Source organism: Melozone crissalis, unplaced genomic scaffold (assembly GCF_028551555.1).
Source record: "Melozone crissalis strain CALT ecotype California unplaced genomic scaffold, PUWL_Pcris_2 ptg000042l_1, whole genome shotgun sequence".
Classification (NCBI taxonomy): domain Eukaryota; kingdom Metazoa; phylum Chordata; class Aves; order Passeriformes; family Passerellidae; genus Melozone; species Melozone crissalis.
In genome coordinates this window covers 23,235,154-23,254,016 of record NW_026535820.1, presented here as the reverse complement: position 1 = coordinate 23,254,016, position 18,863 = coordinate 23,235,154, and the positions used below count along the sequence as shown (strand labels likewise).

General features: G+C 36.9%; 1 protein-coding gene across 3 annotated transcripts in view; it reads left to right on the top strand.

The window, feature by feature from the left end:
- SPIRE1 (spire type actin nucleation factor 1) overlaps positions 1-18,863 on the top strand; it is a 134,015-nt gene that overhangs the window by 8,954 nt on the left and 106,198 nt on the right. For all 3 annotated transcript variants that reach the window (XM_054284551.1, XM_054284550.1, XM_054284549.1), the window contains exon 2: positions 3,543-3,577. In XM_054284551.1, coding sequence (XP_054140526.1) covers positions 3,543-3,577 — 35 coding nt within the window. The remainder of the gene's footprint in view (positions 1-3,542; positions 3,578-18,863) is intronic.

Genomic DNA, 18,863 nt, shown 5'->3' with positions numbered 1-18,863 from the left:
AGATGCTCTGAGCTGCAGGGTTCTTAGACCAGCTGGTTATAGCTGAAATGGTACCTCTGTGTGATTGTGGTGTCACATCACTAAAGTCAACTCAGTAGCTTGGTTTTTCTTCAGATAGAGGAGTGCAGATGGGTTGGCACATCCCACAAGCTGTCCTACAAATACCCTGGGTCAGGCCATCCTAACATACTGAGTTATCTCTGTTGCTTTTGAAACTCAGTCTAATGTGTGCTTCTTACCATTGGTGGGAGTACAGGGAGCTCCTGCCTGAAGGGGTGAGACAGTCTTCACTGGTGCTTGAGGAAAGTTTGTCATGACTCCTCTTGCTGAGAGTTTTCAAATTTTCAATAAAAATTTTGAAGAAAAAAAAATGAATGTGAAGGTTTGGGGTTTCTTTTTAATTTTTTTTTTCTGTCAAATGTGTCTCTCTGAAGACTGTTTTTAGAAATACAGGAAATCTCCAATGTAAGTCACTTTTCTTTCAAAAACTCTTCAGTTTTTGCATTTCAACAAACTGAGAGAGAAAAATGATCTAATTTTCCCAACCATAGTTTGTTTATTAACCGCAGTTGACAGTTAAAGTTCTGCTGTTTACTAGTAATGAATGCATTAGCTTTTATTTGAAAACTGTCATGTAAAATTACTGGTGAATATTTTTTGGCAGTAAAAGTGGTAAAAATGCTGCACAGATGAATATCTAGGTGAATGGTTCTGAAGTCTGGAAAAGTCTCTATTTATGTTAAGAATCAGCAGCTGGAAGAGTTTTTTAAGGCTTCACCTGTTTACTGGAGAAGCATTTCATCCTGCTTGCAGACAGAGACTGTTCTATGATTTATGGGTAATTTTTTTTTCTCCAGTGCTAATGAAGGGAGTGTGACCCTTAGGCTACATTTACCAGTTACTGCTTTTTCAGTCATGTCAGCTGAAGAGAGAAGAAATTTCTTCTCCCAGCCACTATAGATAAATAGTGCAAATAAATTGGCTTGCAGGGGCCATATGAAAGCAAATTCATTTCAGTCTTGATAGATGCATGTGAGTGCATCAACAGTATTGTTAATGATCTCTGCAGAAATGTAGTAAATTCCCAATGGAGGGACTCCACAAGTGACTGTGAACAGCTTTGGGAAATCTGCTAAGTGTATAGCTGGTCTCAGGGTACAGAGGCACATGGAATGGTTAATAATTACCATAATGCAGTGTATATTAAAATGTTATAAATCAGTCTTTTGCAACAGCTAGGATACTGTCTGGGTGTGTGAAAGACTTGTTATTCCCCCTTCTTGCCCCAGCACATGCACTCATGACAATATTATTGGGGTTTAAAATCCTGGTGTAACTAGGAATAAATAGTTGAATTTAATAATAAAAAAAGCACTCCAGAGTTTGAGTGCTTTTCCTTGAGGAACAGCTTTCATGGAAGTTTATCAAAGGAGCTGCAAGATAAGCTTCTTGCTGTTACTTTCAGAAATTCAAATTTTATCTTTCTTGTTTTGGTCCAGGCTGATTTATTTGTTTTCTGTGCTTCAGGACTTGTTTGGCACTTCTGCTAAAAGGATGTTCATAGGGTCTCAGCTTTGCTGTGAGGTGCAGCACTGAGTGCTTGGTGCTACTCAGAGGATCTATGCACAGCTTGGATCTCCTGTTCCCTTAGACCACAGGAGATCCAAGTCTGAATATCTTAACCTATCAGTGATTGCAAACATTGGTGGCCTAGTGTATGCACTGCATTGCTATAGGTTGAAAAGTAGTAATTTTTAATGAAGTAGTGATTTTTTTTAAAAAGTAATGTCTTTTTAAAGACAGCATATGCTTTTTTCTTCCCCTGTCTTGACTACATTTCTCTGAATTAATCTTGTATCATCTTGTATCATAAAGACATTGTTTTGGTCACCTGTCATTTGACTTCACAAAAGTAGCCCCTAATATTAATAAATCTGCTAATAATCCTAGCAGTTAAAAAACATTCTCAGCAAATTCCCCCTGCTTGTAGTTTGTAACAATCATGTGAATGTTACCATTTTAAACACCAAAAAATTTATTATGTGGATCTGAAAGTGAGTGAACCAGAGGTACCAGTCCTTTTGAAAAGATAATATGGGATGCAAAAGCCTTTTAAAGTCACTCTTTGCTCTTGGTTTTGAAGTCATACACCAGTGCTAAGCATTAGCTTGCTTTGGCAACAGTTCTAAAGGAAAGTAAACAACTTTCACTCTGTTAGGTGAGTGTTCCCTATTAATTCAGGATGTGTTTAACCTTTAGTTTCAAAGGGAAGGTGACCAGTTCTGTATGAAAAATGAGGTTTTTCTGTGCAGGTAACTCTTCCCAGAGCTGAATGTTTTGCATGCCGTTCACATTTGTCATATGAAGTCAGTGGGATCACTCCTCTGTGCAAGCATTGTGCCAGCCAGTCTGATGAAATAGTCCTTCCAGTTATAGGTACAAATCACAGGCTTTTCCAAACTGCTGCTATAAATCCTTCCTAATCATCACCTGAACATGTGCTCTTCGAATACACATGCACAGTCAAGCAAATGCATCCTGTTCTGGTTTTTGAGTACATGAGATCTCAGAATTCTGTCATGCATTTTGTAGGCTCTAGGCTATTGGGTCCAAAGCTGCAAATTGTAAACCAGCAGTGTGAATGCAAGGAAGCTGAAAAGCTAAGACAAAAAATGTATCATTTTATATCGGTGTGTTTTGAAATTAAAGTTTTGGGTAGATCCACTTTCACATGGATAGATTTCTGTGGAACAATTAAATTCCTTGAATAATTTTTTCCAGCAGGAAATCATCCTGTCAGGGTTCCTTGACCCTACTTTGATAAGGATTATTAATACAAAATAATAAACCTTCTGCTTTTAGTGACATGATGCTTTCCTAATGCACTGTGAAATTTCAGTCTTCTTTAGGCTAAGCTGTCAAGCCACTTTGGTATAAAACTGTTTTGTGTTTCTGAAAACTGAGATTTCAATTTAATGAAACAGTTCAGAAACTTAATTTTTCTTTATTATGCAAATTCCTAAGTGATGTTTCTGAACTCAGAGGAAATGCAAAAATTGGCAAGTGGGACTTACAAAAATAGTATAGTAATGTTTTAACTTTAATTTGTTTGAACTTCATATATCTGTTGAACTCTTTGAAATCCCAGAAGTATCAGATGAAACAGTGGCTTTTCCCCAGTTTATGAATTAATGCTGCTTATTCTCTTGAAATAACTATTTGCTACTGCTTAATTTAAGCCAACATGTTTTCATGTTCCCTCCATGGCTAAACATCAATCATAGGATTTAAATAATGAAGCCAGGCATTAAAGACACATCTTTTTAAAAGCCAGTATTGTAAAGGATCCAAAGAAAAATCTTACAGGGTAGGGCCTTCTTGTTGTTAATAACAGGATGCATATATAATAAAAATATTATTGAAATATGTGATTCAGGTAAGACAAGGAATATTGGTAATTACTCAAAAAGAGAAGTGACTCAACTTATTAGTTTTGTTCTTCCATTGTCTTTTTATCTGAAAACTTTTTTTTTCTCTTACAGATAAATCAGGCCGTTTACACTGCACAGAAATGGAGGTAAGAGAAGCATTTTGTGTTCTCTCTTAGTGGTGATTTAGCTCAGCCCTTTCTTATTAACTTATAGTGTAGATGTAGTATGCTTACAGAGTGGAGTTATCATTGCAAAGTTGTAATGTTTATTGTATTTATGACTTTCACTGGCAGCTGATAAATTTGTCTTAATATGGGATATTTAGTCTCATGTTCAAAAATACAGGAAAAAAAGGCTGTGTGGTTTTTTAAAAGATTAAAGATTTGTGATGCAGCCAATGTAATCTCATTTGATGTTAATCTCTTAAATACATATGTGTATTTTAAAGAATATTTAATGTAGGTAATTTCTGTTGGATAAATTATTCTGTTATACTTACTTTAGAAAGGACTAATTGGTCATGGAATAGATACTTAGTGTTTATGGAATGGCTTAGTGATTTTTCACAACCTGAGAATTTGGGTGGAAGCGGAAAATACAAGTGATCTCAGGGTCACTTGTTCATTTAAAAGCATCCTGATTTCAGATACTTTTGGTATGACCTTTAATTTATCACTCGGCAATATTTTGGGGTCCAAGAAATATTGTTGTATGTCTTGCTGGGATAACAACAGAAACACAAATCCACTTAAATCTTTTTAATTTATATCTTGTCCATTATTTAAATTCATATATTTGTTACTAAACTGTGATTAGATTTAATCCAGGACTGAATGCAAAACTAAGTAGAACATCTAGTTGAACAAGATGTGAACTCATACTCTAATTTTTATTATCATGCAGAGTAAGTAATACAGTCTACTCAGATAAAGTTTTCCAGCAATAAATACAATTTCTGTGTCCTTTGCAGGGCAGCCTTTTCTCACTGTCTTTGAACTTTGTTTGAAATGTAAAACTGAGTTTTCACTGCAACTGTTCCATCCGTACCTCAGGCTGAGCCTGGAGATGGGACAAGTGGTGGAGGGTCTTTAATTGGCAGCTTGTCAGCGTTCTCATCAATAATGAATGTGAAGGTGACAAAGTACTGTTACCAAGTGGTTTATTCATAGATAAACTGTGCAGGATGATGGCTGGCTATAATGAAAAAATGAAAGACCAGCTAATTCAACTACAGATGGTAAAATGCTAAGGCTATCCAGGTGTTTTCAGGTATTATTAATAATAATAAAACAGAAATATTCTTACTGCAGGATACAGTGTAAGGAGTAATTCATACCAGAGAGAAGTACAGAAATTGGAAGTAGGCATGTTTTATTCCTTTGCGTGGTTTGGTTTAAACAAATGCATCCTGCATTTGTTTCAGGATTTACAAAATCTCAGTTCACAAATCTAGTGCCTTATTTACAAATTATAATCTAGTGTGTCGAATGCTTTACCTAGTAAATATGTTTACAGTTTTGCTTGTGTTTTTTAAAAGGAAAACAATCAGAGGCCCTAATATTAAAAATACAGATAATATACCACTGTTAAAATGTTTTTAACAAAATATAAAGTCCTTCATTTTGGGAAGGTAGAAGTGTTATTGCTTCAAATGGAAATGTCTAGTAAGAGTCAGTTCAATATGCTATATTCAATCTTCCATGGGAAAAGAGTTTTCTAATTTTGATCTTCTAAAAGTATATTTGTTGATAGTTGAAAAGCAGATTGGAGCTTCCCATGAGACAAGGGCTTCACTTTAGAATGTCTCTAATAAGCAGCAGTGTGACCATTATCATATTGACTCTTCTCTTTATCTTTGTCATTTTGAAGGAGGCTGTGAAGGAGTCAGTAACTTTTTTCACCTCCAAAATTCCTTTGGGGTTGCAGCGTTAGACTTGAAGTTGATGATGTTTGTGTTTTTTAGAACTAGGAATTCAGCAAAGACAACTCATCTCTCTTTTTTTTGATTCCTGTGGAAGAGAGTGTGGCCTAAATGAACATACTAGGATATGTGGGAAATGTCTTAAAATCTTAATGAATAACAATAATAACTTTTTTTTTACAAAACATAAACTATCCAGAATTGGGACACCTTTTATTTTAAGACAGCAATATGAATGGTGTGTCAAGTTCAGAGTCCAGGTGCCCTAGCCATGATAGGAGGATGGGAGTAAGGAATAAGGTGACCTTGTTTAATCTGCACCTGCCTATAACTCTCTTATGTACATAAAGATAGCGCTCCTTAGTCATCTCAGCCGAGGTGGTGAAATTATATAAAATATGCCAGCCTCATTTGTAAATATTTAGTGCTCACATAGAAAGTATTCTGTGAACGTGAAGTGATTCATATGTAGGAGGGTTTAATTGCCATCTATTTGAAAAGACCCACCTAAGTGAGCACATGCCTGTTGTGTGTGATTAATGCAGTTAACCAGGACGTGCGCTAACACAGAGACACACGCAACCTCTCATGCTGTTTAAGGGTCAGAAGGGAATTAAATAGCCTGTCCCAAACAATGGTGAATAAATTACTCAACACCATTCAGTCCGAGTCAAATCACAGAAGGAATCACTTGTAGAAGTGTTCTGTGGAGATGGTGCGCTGTCTATGCAAATTCTATTCATGAGCCCTCGGTATCACTATTAAAAATCTTAATGTATATTGAAAATCACAGTACTTATCTATGGAGCTAATTTTTCTTATCCTTTTCATTGGAAACTTGAAGCATAGACTGTATTTTAGATAATAATTCAGGGGAATAAATATACAGCTTATAAGAATACAGCATTCACTGTCATACAAATGAGAATATACCTGTTAGTTCAGTGTATTGATGCAAATAAAATTAACCACCTGTCTCATGCAGATGAAAATGAGAACAGGTATTTAATAGCACAGAATGTTAGGATTTCAAAAGAGGTGTCATAATATTGCATTAAAAACCATGCCACACCTGTATTAAAGTGTGTTGCCTGCTCATAATTCAAGCAGTGTAAAATGTGTATTTAGCATATGGTAATATCTAGGGTTTATATTTTTATCCTTGTTGAGTGTAAACAAAAGTAACATTCTGATTGAAGAGTAATTGCTGCAGCAGACAATCCTTGTCATGCACAGTAATAGTCACTTTGTTCTCCTTCCTGGGCATTAACCTTATAGTGACAAGGGAGAAGAGGACAGGCAAAAATGTTTGAGAATAATTTCTTTTAGTAAAATATGAATGCATGTGGCTTCCATCAAAATAAGTTTTCATTGCGTACTGAAAAAATAAAATTCTCTGTCGAAGCTTGGTTACATATCTGGTAATTCTATGAAAGCTTTTGATTCCTTGTGCTTTTAAGAGGAAAAATTAACAAGAGCTCTGAACTGCCTTCTAGAAGCCAAAGCAGAATCATGCATCTTTTCTTGCAAGCATTAATTTGTGCTTAAGCATTATGTGGCAATTCTGATAAGTGAAGCACTCATCCCTTGCTGATGGAATTATCTCGCAGAGAAGCTGCACTCTAGCCTTTGAGAGACCTGTTATTTTAGATACCTGAAAGTCCATTATGCTTGTTCATTGATGTGGGGGTTCTCTGGTAATCAGTCTGACCTCCAGATTTTCCTGAAATACTCCATAGTTGCAAAGAAGCAGCTTAACAGACACTTAATTAAATAGCAAACGTACAAAAAAATAGAGAAGCTTTGCCTTTTTGTAATTTGTATAAGTTTCTAGCACATCAGGAGGAGATTTATCTTTCAAGAGAAGCTTTGCCTTTTTGTAATTTGTATAAGTTTCTAGCACATCAGGAGGAGGTTTATCTTGGAGAAAAATGGATTTCTGATTTTTACTTGCTATAAGCTTGACACATTGCGTTTTTCATTCGGCAGTTTCATTGGGAATACACAGCAAATATTGGGCTGAAGAACTAATAATGTATTTGACTAAGCTGATTTAGTGATAGTCAAATCCTGCCATCTGTCCAGAGTTCTTGAGGAGAATGTGGCTGTTCCTTGTAAAGGCTTTGTAATTTTGCAGTATATGATGTGCCTTTATTAATCTACACGCCCTGAAGTCACACAGGATTTATGATGAAATCTCCATTCCAGAGATACCACTGATAAACCTTTCAATCAACTGGGGAAGAGTCCAGAGGCAGTTTCAGCCTTTGGTCTTCTGACAATTTCAGATAATGGCTGTTGGAAAACTAGGTCTTACAGTAACTTGGGCCCTTCCAGAGAACATTTTGCCTGCAAAAACACAAATAATGAAGCATAAAGCATGGAGTTAAATGGCATTGGTGTTTATTTGAGATTTTGGGGGTTTTCTTGATTTAGGGTTTTTTTTTTTTTTTTTCTGTGGGGTTTTTATTTTGGCTCTTGGTAACTACAGAATTCCCTTTTTTTCATGGGATGAGATGGAAAAGTCTGTAACTATAGATTATATGAATCTTAAAGAGGGCTCAGGGTTTTGGAAGAGTAAGATAATTTTTACAGAACCCTTCCTATATAAATTCTATTAAATTGTGCTTGGGAAGATACCCATCTAACCAGAAGCATGCGAGCGCACCTATGGCAGCAATCATATGTACTCATTGATAGCTATCATATCAATTAGCTTTAAGGTGCTATTTTTTTTGAGTAAATCAGTGCTGGTGCATATGTTTGCCTGTCTGTTCAGACCAAGAGACTAATTTGATTGCTCATTCAAACTGGAAGAAAAAATTAAGCTTTAGATGTTTGCATACCAACAATTTAACAGCCCTTTGTGTTGTCCTTCTTTGTTGTTATAAATATACATATAAAAGAAAGACAAGTTTAGAGTATCAGTATGAAATAGCAATGCTGTCTCATACCTTTTTTTCTGCTAAATCTCTTGAAGGCTTCTGAGATTATATAACATTTTCCTATGAACTCTGCTGCTTATGAATTTTCTGGTAGAGATGCTGTGTTTTCCTACCTCTTTGCTAATTTCCAAAGCGTTAATAGTCAAAGCACAATAACATAAGGAGCATTCTGTGGATAAATAAAAGAGGATAATAGTGTGGTTGCATGGTGGGGGTTCTTTGTTATTGCTTGAAGGACTTTGCCTAGGGCAGTGCTGAAACTGAGGTAAAATACACCCTGGAGATCAGTAAGTTCAGTTTCAGTGATAAGTTTGACTTGATAGCTTTAGCTTTTGGATCTGCAGGGGACAAACTCCAACTCAACCCATATTCCTGAATGTCCCTATTCACTCAGAAGTTCAACACCCACAATATAAGAAGTGCAGAGGACACAAAGGTGATGAGAATAAAATATGTAAAACGTAGGTTAAATGACAGATGAAAAGCAGTTCGGTCTCTGAAGATTTCCTGTTGTTTACATCTCTTCTTTCCCTGAACTGCTTCAGTCCACACAGTGCTTACTTGCAGTGATAAATTTAGGAATACTGAATAGGTTCAGTTTGGTGGTTGATTTTTTGAAAGCCAAAGAAAATGAGTCTTTAGCGAATTTTTGGGTTTTTTTCAGATGAGCAAGGAGCACTGTAGTGGGCTGGTCAAGTATATTAACATAATATAGCATTCATTTTGTGCTACATTTTTTCTTCCATATTCTGCTTTTGATGTTGTAGGACATGAGTAACATCCTTTGACTGAAGTAGATATTCACAGTGTTTCATGAAGAGATTTGGATTTTTTTGGTTTTGTAAAATATTACAGTTTAATCTTAGGAGAAAGTTGTTCAAGCAGACCTTTTGTGTCTATGTGTTTCTAACTAATGTCTCATTTTTTTTACATTTCTGGGTGACTGGGTTTAGAGGCTCTCTAACATAAAGTTCCTTGAAAATCTAAGCAGCATTATTTCAACAATAACATGCATTACTGGCCATGGCTAATTTTACACAGCTAAGATAGCCTAATTGCTTGTTAATCAGTTTTGAATTTGGTCAGTGGTCAAAGAAGACAGGAACTCAAAGGAGCTAAACACTTTATTTCACTTCATCTGTTCAGTTACCAGACACTGGTTTCCCAGTTTAGAAGCAAATGTTTTAAATTTAGGCATTAAGAACTTGAGATTAAGATTGAAAGACAGTTGTTTTCAAAATGTGAAGAGATTTAAAGTGAGAAAAATAGTTGTTTATGAATAAGGTGAATTCAGAATACTCCCAGCTGCTTTGTTAAATACACCTGTGCTCTTCTTTCAAGTGATAACTTATTAATATTGAGTCATTCTAACATTCCTTCTTTGAATGCACCTAGAAATATTGGTCTAGTTCATCTAAACAATTCTTGTATGAAGTAGATAATGTTTTAACATTTAAATTCTTGTTAGTCACTTTATACTTCACATGTATTAGACCTTTAGCAATTTATACTTAAGAAAATAACAAATCCTTATGAAAGGCTTTTTTTTTTTTTAAATGCAGCTTTAGCTGACCTGATGCAGGTGAACACATGGAATTTTTAATGAACAAATAGACAGTGCTCTTAATCTTTATTTGGTCTTCAATCTCCCTTGCTGCCTTCTGTTGTTTTCCCTCTCTGATATACATTTTCAGTAGTTCAATAACAGGAGAGGTCATGATGGTTACTTCAGAAATTCCCTGTAACACTGTCTTCAAGCATTCAAATACCATAAGGCTTATTCTTGCATGCAGTGAGATCAGCAGAAAACAATCTGTTGAAAGTAACATGGGAAGGTTTTTTTTTTAGTTTCTAGGTTTTAGTTCATACATACCCAAATAACTACATTTTTTTCTTTGCACTTCTATGACAAAATGTTTTTCTTCACAGGAACATTGATCATGTAGCTTTTTATTGAAATCTCTTGACCTGAGAAGTTGAGGCATTGAACAAAGCAAGATTTGCAGTGGAGTCGTGAGAGTGTGCAGCACTGCATGCTTTCTTTGGCACAGAGGATCTTGACTTGGTCTTGGGGCTCACTGAGGCAAAAGGGGGTTTTGTTAGTTTTGTACTTTCTTTTGTTTGACTCGACACAGTGCAATTCATTTGAGCTTTTGTTCCAGAGTGAACTTTATAGCAACTGGTTAGTTTCTGTGCTCCCCATGACCTACCAGTGTGAACATTTTCATTTAAGCTGTTTGATTTTGTCTGCCAGTTACATGTCTGTAATGTCAATCATGGGAAGACAAAGCAAGCTCCAAGATTTCTTCTTAATAGCATGAAGGAAAGAAAGATGTTCCATGCTGAACTGTTGGATTAGCCTTTAGTGTTGCTGTGAGCTGTAGCAGGTGAAACAAAATACTTTTATTTGCCAAAAGGAAGTGCAGAGGGTAAATTAAACACACAGATAAAATTAGACTAAATTCTAAATGTGTATTTCATCATGTCCCTTTCTTCTATTAACCAGTGGTTATTATGAGGCACCTGTAATGCTTTTAGTACTTCACCCTCAGCAAGAAGTAAAGGTTAAATAATTAACTAGGACAAGGCAAGCTGTTCACACTTAGTAGATTTACTCCTGCTTCATTTAAGAAAGTAGAGGTACTCTGTTAAATTGACAAGTGTTTCTCTTCCACCTATTAGTCCCTAAGCCTGAAACATCCTTGTCCAAGTCTCAAGTCACCGTTTCTCACCTGTATTGTACCTTTAGTTCCAAGAGTCCCTCTCCTGCTTTCTTCCAAAATCTTTTATAGTTCATTCATTAATTTCCTTTTTTCTGTTTCTCCTTAACCAAAAAGTTAATCATCTGCTTTTCAGGTGTGTGTTACTGCCTCTGCACAATATTTTATTATTCTCAGTGTTGCTGAGATGCCTTTCTGCTCCAAATGTATGCTTTCACAGATCTCTGCTGTTCTGCTTTCTTCTGTTGGTCCTAGTGGATGATGTACTGCTATCTGAATTAATTACTTTTATGCTGTGTATTTCTTATTGTGTCTTTATCTTCCTCTGTTGTCTGGACCAATGATACTGGCATTATCTTCGACTCGCACCCTTTCCTTTCCTCCGGATGCTTGCCAAATCCTTAATTGCTGTCTGCTAAAAGCACCCCTCTCTTCTCTGTTGCCAAGCAGGCTTTGTGTTTTTTGTATTGGGTTGTCTTGGCTAATGCAAACTGCCTGCCACCTACTCCTTTCTTAGCAATGATGGGAATTATTTCTTCAAAGTTTTTTGAAAGACTCTCCTCTGGCTGCCTTGTGGTTTTGGGATTGCCATATGTTGCTTTTTGCTTCACCTGTGACCTACACATTCAGGCTATCTTCTTTCTGCCCTTGCAGATCTGAAGCAAACACTCACTGCATAGTAAACAAGTTGCTCCATCTGGTCTGTTTGTTAGGAAGATGTGCCATGCGTTGTTTGCTTTGAAGGGAAGCTCTTACAAATGCTTCAGGGAACATAGATGAGAAAAACATGCGTGTATCCCCCAACTGCATATTTCAAACTCCTTCACTAGTTGGTGATTGTGAATCAACACTGCTTTTTGAATACACTTTGTAGCATCTCAAATTACCTTGTTTTTCTGAGCATTTTGCCTGTCCTCGAATATTTGAGTATTTCATCTATATTCTCAGAGTGAAAGCTCCATGCAATTCCTAAGTCTTCCTGAAATGTTTCTTGCTACTGGGCATGGAGAAAATAAATACGGTTGAAACTGAATGAAAACAGTCAAGTAATTGTGGTCTCTGGTCCTGGGCCACCTTTTTACCTTGTAATTTTCCAAAGAGCTGTTCTTTATAATTTTGTATTGCTTGGTGTTGGAGTCAGTTTTAAATCTACAACTAGTAAGGCATGTAGAAAAATAGTTATTTTTCCTTTACGTCTTTCTTTTTTTATCTGTCTGTACAATGACAGAAATAATGCCCTTAATGAACTTTGTTGGCCAGAATAATGACACCCAGCATTACTTTATCATAATAATTTTAGCTTTCATGGACCAAATGAATGTACTCAAGGACTTTTGATTTTATTAAATACACACATTTTTTCTTATAGTAAATTTTTCTTCAAAATTCTGCCAGTTTCAAAATTTTGTGAGCTGTCATTTCTATCTGATAAAGAGAGCTAGTGCTGAACCTGAACCTGAACCTGACTTTCTTTATGCAGAGTCTGGTGCTTCCATTTCATGGCATAAAGGGGATTAGAACAGTAACACTGCATGTTTATGGAGAATCAGCTGCATAGCTATGCCTGTAACGTTTAAACCATTGGCACTGGGAAAATGTGTTGGAATACTATTTGGTTTTCATGTTTTGGACTCATTGCTGGATGAGAAATAAAAAGTTAATCTGAAAAACATATGTAAACGTTGTTATATGAGACAAGGAAAAAAAAACATCCCATTCTGATGGGGAGAGTTTTGCCACTTATTTAGAGACATTACAGCAAAATTATTTTTCAATTTCAAGTACCTCATTCTCTTACAGGAAGAAAATGTTTGTTTAAAAGTTAAGATCTCTTATCTCTGGGCTCCTAGCTTTCTGGAGTGTTGCCTGGCTGCAGCTCTCAGATCCTTCAGATGATTTCTGTGTCTTGTTATTCTTATTATATACACAGATGTTGTAGCAAACTTCACAGTTTTAAACTCAGACCAGGAGTAGATGAGTGCATGATGAACTTTTGGTTGTATGAGTTGCCCCAGTGACTTAGTTATATGGACACTAAAGCAGACTAGATGAATATTTTGGTGGGAGAAAATGAACATTTTCATTTTAAAGAAAGAAAACTGAAGTTTGAAGACATCAGGCAGATTGCCTGGTGTGACATTTGGACTACATGGTGGAGCCAGCATAGAATCTAGATTGTTTAAGCCTTAATCACAAACCCCAAGATCTTCCTTTAGATAAAAAAACTACCCAAAATAACAAGCCCATTACTTTACTGCCAAGAAATTACTAATTCCCTGGAGAGATATTTCATCAAGATATCTAGGAATTTACTTTCAGGCTAGACTATTCTTTATTTCTTATGTCAACTTCTTAAATACTTTGAAATTCTATACAAGTAGTAGCCTATTCTCTTTAAAAATAAATTTCTTATCTTTCAGGTTTATTCATGTAGATATTGCCATCCTAATACAAAATCAGACTTTACTTTCTATTGTTCCTCTTATGAAAATAGATAAACTGAGCTTTGTTCCTCCACAGAAGACAGGCTTACCTCTAAATTTCTTGTATACATTTCAGTCAGAAAAAGCATTTCAAAAGAGATATAGAATGTTTGGAAAAGATAAAAATTAACAGTTTCATAGAAGGAAAAAAGCAAACATGGAGAATTTGAAGTAGGAGTCATATTTAAGTGTGAATAAAGGGAAATTATTCCAGTAATAAAGGATAGAAGCATCAAGAACTAGTACAAAATATGGACACTTCTTTTCTGCAGTGTTTGGAAAGGCAGTGAAACAAATGAGGCCTATTGTCATTTAAATGTGGATTAAATAATACTTGGCTTTGCTGTGTGCTATTACTATAATGGTAATTAGTAGATCAAAGAACTTGAACAAAATATTCTGTTAGAAGTGAGCAAGCTTGGGGTCTTGAAAAGAGAATTTCATTTCATAAAATCTGCTTGAGAGGACTGGTATAATTTTTTTCTTGCACTTGTATCGTGAGCAAAGATATAATCATTAAATCTAGCCTGAACCTCACTGTGAATTTATAGTGTAAAACAGCGTGTTTGTGTTGTTTTAGCATTTGAAATGTCATATGGAAAAACAAAGTGTCAGACTAATAAGATTCCATGCATTTTCCTGTCAGTGGCTTGTCCTTTTGTTTTTGGAAAAGATGGCTTGTATGGAGATCTTGTTTCTTCAATCTTATGTCTGTGTGAATATCTAGATAAATGGATTTTAGCAGACAGTGGGTGCTGCTGCAGATACTCATATACAGTGCCTTGCATTTCCTGGCATGGAAATTGGAACATGGATCAACAGACAACTGCATTTGTATTTTTGTTGTGTGGTTGTTTACCACTGATTGGATTTGTATGACACTGGGGTTTTTGTTTGACATGGCCTATTACAGGTTTTATAATGTGACAGTGAAAGCAAGTTTTCAAAAAGCTTTCTGAATAGAAGAGAGAAAAGTGTTGGTTGCTGTGCTTTTCCCCTGTTTAATGGCTGCAGGAGCAAAGATCTAGTTAAGATCTTGCTAATGTCTTGTTAGGAGCATGCCCATCCCTCTCAGTCACCCAGTACAACAGGAACTATGTATTACTTTTTTATTATTCATTCTGTTGAAATTATCTTGACTCACTACTGCTCTTTTACATCCCTTTCTCCCTTAAAATAATATTTTCTAATTACTTTCCTTGTCACCTCTTAGTGCCAGATCTCTCTAGCTCCTCCATGAATGAGGATCTCAGTCTGCCCCTTTTTGTTTTGCTTTTTTAAAAAAAAATTCTTTTAAATTGCTGCAATCTGCCTCCAGAGAAGAGACTCCTCAAAGCATTCTTCTTGTCATCCACCCACACATGGAGTATCTCTGCTGCTCCAGAGAGTTCCTAAGTGTAGAGCTGTCAGTGGATTCAAATCCCACAGTCAGAGGAAGCAAAGCCCACATCTGCAGAACCCTTCCTTGTAAAGGGGATGGGTGGCTATCTAAACCATGCTGCCCCTGTTTGTGTTCCAGGCTAATTCCATTGTTTTAACCCAGCTCTGCCAAGGCCCCAGGGCTGCAGATGGCAGGAGTGCTGAGCATCGAAGTGCAGGATTTCATCTGCAGATCTTATGAGGGTATCCTGAGCTAAAAAGCTCCGAGCAAAAGAATCTGATATGAATGGATACAGCAAACAGTTGTCCTCAGCCACAAATTCTGCTAAATTCTGTTTGTCCTAAATCTCACAGGTGCTGCCACTGCACCTTCTGACAACACCTACAGCTGCAGAGAGTCAGGATTCTGAATGTACAGCTGACTCTTAGAGGGGCTGTATCTCCCTTTCCGCCTTGGGCCTGTCACTCGTCCTTGGCCTCTGACCTCCAGCACTCTCGTGGGCACTGTGTCCTCTTGACACTGAAGTGGGGGAATAACTCCTGCTGCCACAGTCCATTTTAGAGATGTAACTACTGCACAGAGTCTCTGATTTCCACAGCTTCTTCCATTACAGTGGCTGACTTAAGAGTGTCTTGCAGAATTTCTAGGGTCAAGAAAAACAGGCATTGTCCTTTTCCAGCCTGCAGAGAATACTCCTAGGTCATAAGATTCTAAACAATCTGATTCTTGTATCATGAGACTGAGCGATACAACATCTTACTGAATTTGTACCTTTAGCAATATTCACTTGTGTTTCTTTCAATGAAGCTGGTTTTCCTGTTAATCACAGTGTTATGAGAAGACATTGAAGACGTATGAAGACATATGACAACTGTTCCTATACAGACAGTTTGTGTTTTCTTATGGATACATAAAATTTATGAGCTTTATAAGTTGCTCTGAAGCTGAAAAATTGTCTTTTAACATTCATAGATCTGAGCTCTTCATATTATCTCTCAGATTTTTTGTCCCACTGTGGAGTGAGTAACTGTGGGGTTTGCCTATCCCTACTCAAATCCTTTTGACATGGCTGATGTGTTGTGCCAGGACAGATTCTATTAGCTGTGGTTGTGTTGGCATTGCTGATTGCCATTTATTTCATGAGTCTTAGCTGCATTGGAGTTGGTGCTGGGAAGGTTTCCAGCGCTGACTTCTTCAGCTTGGGCACCAGGATCTCTGCAGTTTCATCAGCTGTGGCATTGCTGATGACACTGGCAGCAGTGGGGTTTGCCTGGGGCTGTGCAGGGCTCTGGGCCCTTGCATGCATGAAGGCCTCTGCATTTTAATGCCTGTGTATTGTTGGTGAGTCAGGGCTTGAGATCAGCCAAAGCCACAATGTTATGAAATCACAGAATAATATATTTAGAAGGGACATTTGAAGTGACCTCTGGTCATCTGGGGTGGATGACCAACATGCTGAGGACAATACCAATTTCAAGTTAAACGTGGTTGATAAGGACCTTGCCTAGCTGCATTCAGGGTTGGACATCCCACAACCTCTTCAGGAAATCTGCTCCTCTTTCACCACCCTCCTTGTGGAGAACATATATGCAGACAGCCACCCACCCAAACATAGAAAAACAACTTAGTGGTAGCTGTAGTTACTTGAAAATGTAATTCATGGGTATGAATACATTCTTTCTGTCTTGTCTTTAATGTACCATCACTTGTTTTAAATTGCGTGTTGAGAAATACCGAGGGCATGGAGGTTAGTGCTCAGAGCAGAGCATTAATGTGGCAGCACAACATGAAAGACAAAGGCATGAGCTCCATCTTGGAGTAGTGTTGAAGCTAGAGACAATGAGTGATCTTATTTAAACTTTGCATTATTATTATTATTTTCTGGAGACAAAGCTCATATTTTATCATGCATAGCAAGCAAAACCACATAGGAGTCATTGTATGTATTTATTTATATTTATTTTTGTCATGGTGAAATAGCACACAAAAGAAAGCAGAGTGGACACATTGGTGTTTCCTGTGAGCAGCAGGATGGTATTGCTTGCTTTGCAGGCATGTAAAACAACAGCAGGAATTACTGTAGGTTGCACAAGGAAAAAATGAAGTGAGGCTTGGTAGCTTTTTGTTAAGTAGGTATGGTAAGCAGATATGTACTCATTTTGAATATGTAAATATCTGAAGTGGGATGAAACAATTCCCCTTTAAGTGAAATGATGATTTCAAGAGTCATAGAACCTTGTGACTGATCACAAGTTTTAGAAGGAACTTCAGTTCACTGAACCTAATGTTACTTACATAAAGTTTGTTGTTACTTAATGAGTCTTATGGATTGTGATGTTTAAAATACCCAACACGTTACCATAATGTAGCCATTTTCAAATGTTATTAAATGATCTTAAAAAGACTGTTAGGCCGCCATTGTTACTAGGCAGCTGGATGTATTTCATTTTCTGATTTAGATTGTATCACTGTTTACCTGCAGTGACACCAGTGATGAAATGTTTTCCAAGCATATGAGCCCAGTTTCTACACAAACTAAGAGCTCTTTGTATATCCTGGGTTTTTCTGCCTGGGTTGTATAAATACTTTTTTTCTTCCCACCTGGATGTTTCAAATTTAGATAGATCTTTGACAGGGATTATTTGTATAGATTTTATATACCTGAGATTATTTAATGTTTCTTGTAGAAATGCAGCTGCCTAACAACAAGTAACATGTTATAAACCTTTTGCTCATAAATATGCCTATACAAATAATTCAGTTTTAAAATAAGAAGGCTTCAAGATAAGCAAGTATTTCCCAGATATTAGTAATGTTTTCATAGATGCTCATTTTGCTAAACCAGCCTAAACATATGCTGTTTGGAACACTGGTGGTTTGTTTGCTCATTTGTCATAATGAAATAATTTATGTAAAAAAGACTAAATCCCTGTGTATAAGTCAATCCTTTTTATTGCTCCTTAAATGCTCTGAGTCAGGGTTATTTTAACTGCGCATTAGCCTCTTCAAGTGTTTGATAGAAAGAACGTTTGTTTGTTTTCCAGGTTCAGAGAGGAGAGAAAGGGAGTCTAACACATGGGAGTCCTAAAACATTTAAATAGCTTGGAACACCCACTCTGCCCTCGCACAGGGAGATGAGGTGTCAGAGACAGCACAGGGAGGTTTCAGGGAGGAGGTGGAGTTGCTGCCCTGGCCTCACAGACTGCCAGCTGACTCACAGAGTGTCACTGGGCGTGTAGGATGCTCAGGTGGCTAGGGGGAATGAGCCATCACGTTGGCTAAACCAGGTTAGTGTCTCTAAGAGAGCCAGAGTCCTTACAAAGGACAAATGGGAGGAAGATCCTGCTGCTGCAGCCCTCCTGCATGCACTGGGGGGGAATTGTGCCACCCAAAATGAGTCTGCCAGCGCAGGAGTCACAGTCACATGAAACCAAGACTGGTTTGTGGATGTAAAAATCACATGCATGTTCATGTTCAGTATTTTCTCAGTAGCTGGTGTCATTTCTTTTAAAGGAAGGTCTTGTTTATTTGTTACTGTTGATGGACCTAATTGGTGTTAGTTTCATAACCAATATTGGATTAAAAAGGCCATTGTTTGCTCCCACAAACCCATCAATGACTTGATCACAAACATTTTCCAGGATATTCCCAAATACAATGGACTTCATTTAATTAAAAAATGAACAGAACAAAAAGGAACAATGTAGGCTTGTGAGTGGTCTCATGGACAGCTATGAAACAAGTGTAGTGAGCAAACTGCCAAATCTTTATTCTGTAGGATGAAGTTTCTCTTTTCCTGAAGAACGTGACTATTATTTTGTCTCATAGGTCAGAAAAACTCAAGATTAATTAAGAATCTGATGCAGCTTCTCACAAGTGAACTTTCCAAGTCCATATATATTTCAGTTCTGTCTCATATATCCTAGGTTATGTCTGAGCACTAGATTGTACTTTTCCTTGACTTCAGACATCTGATTTTTCA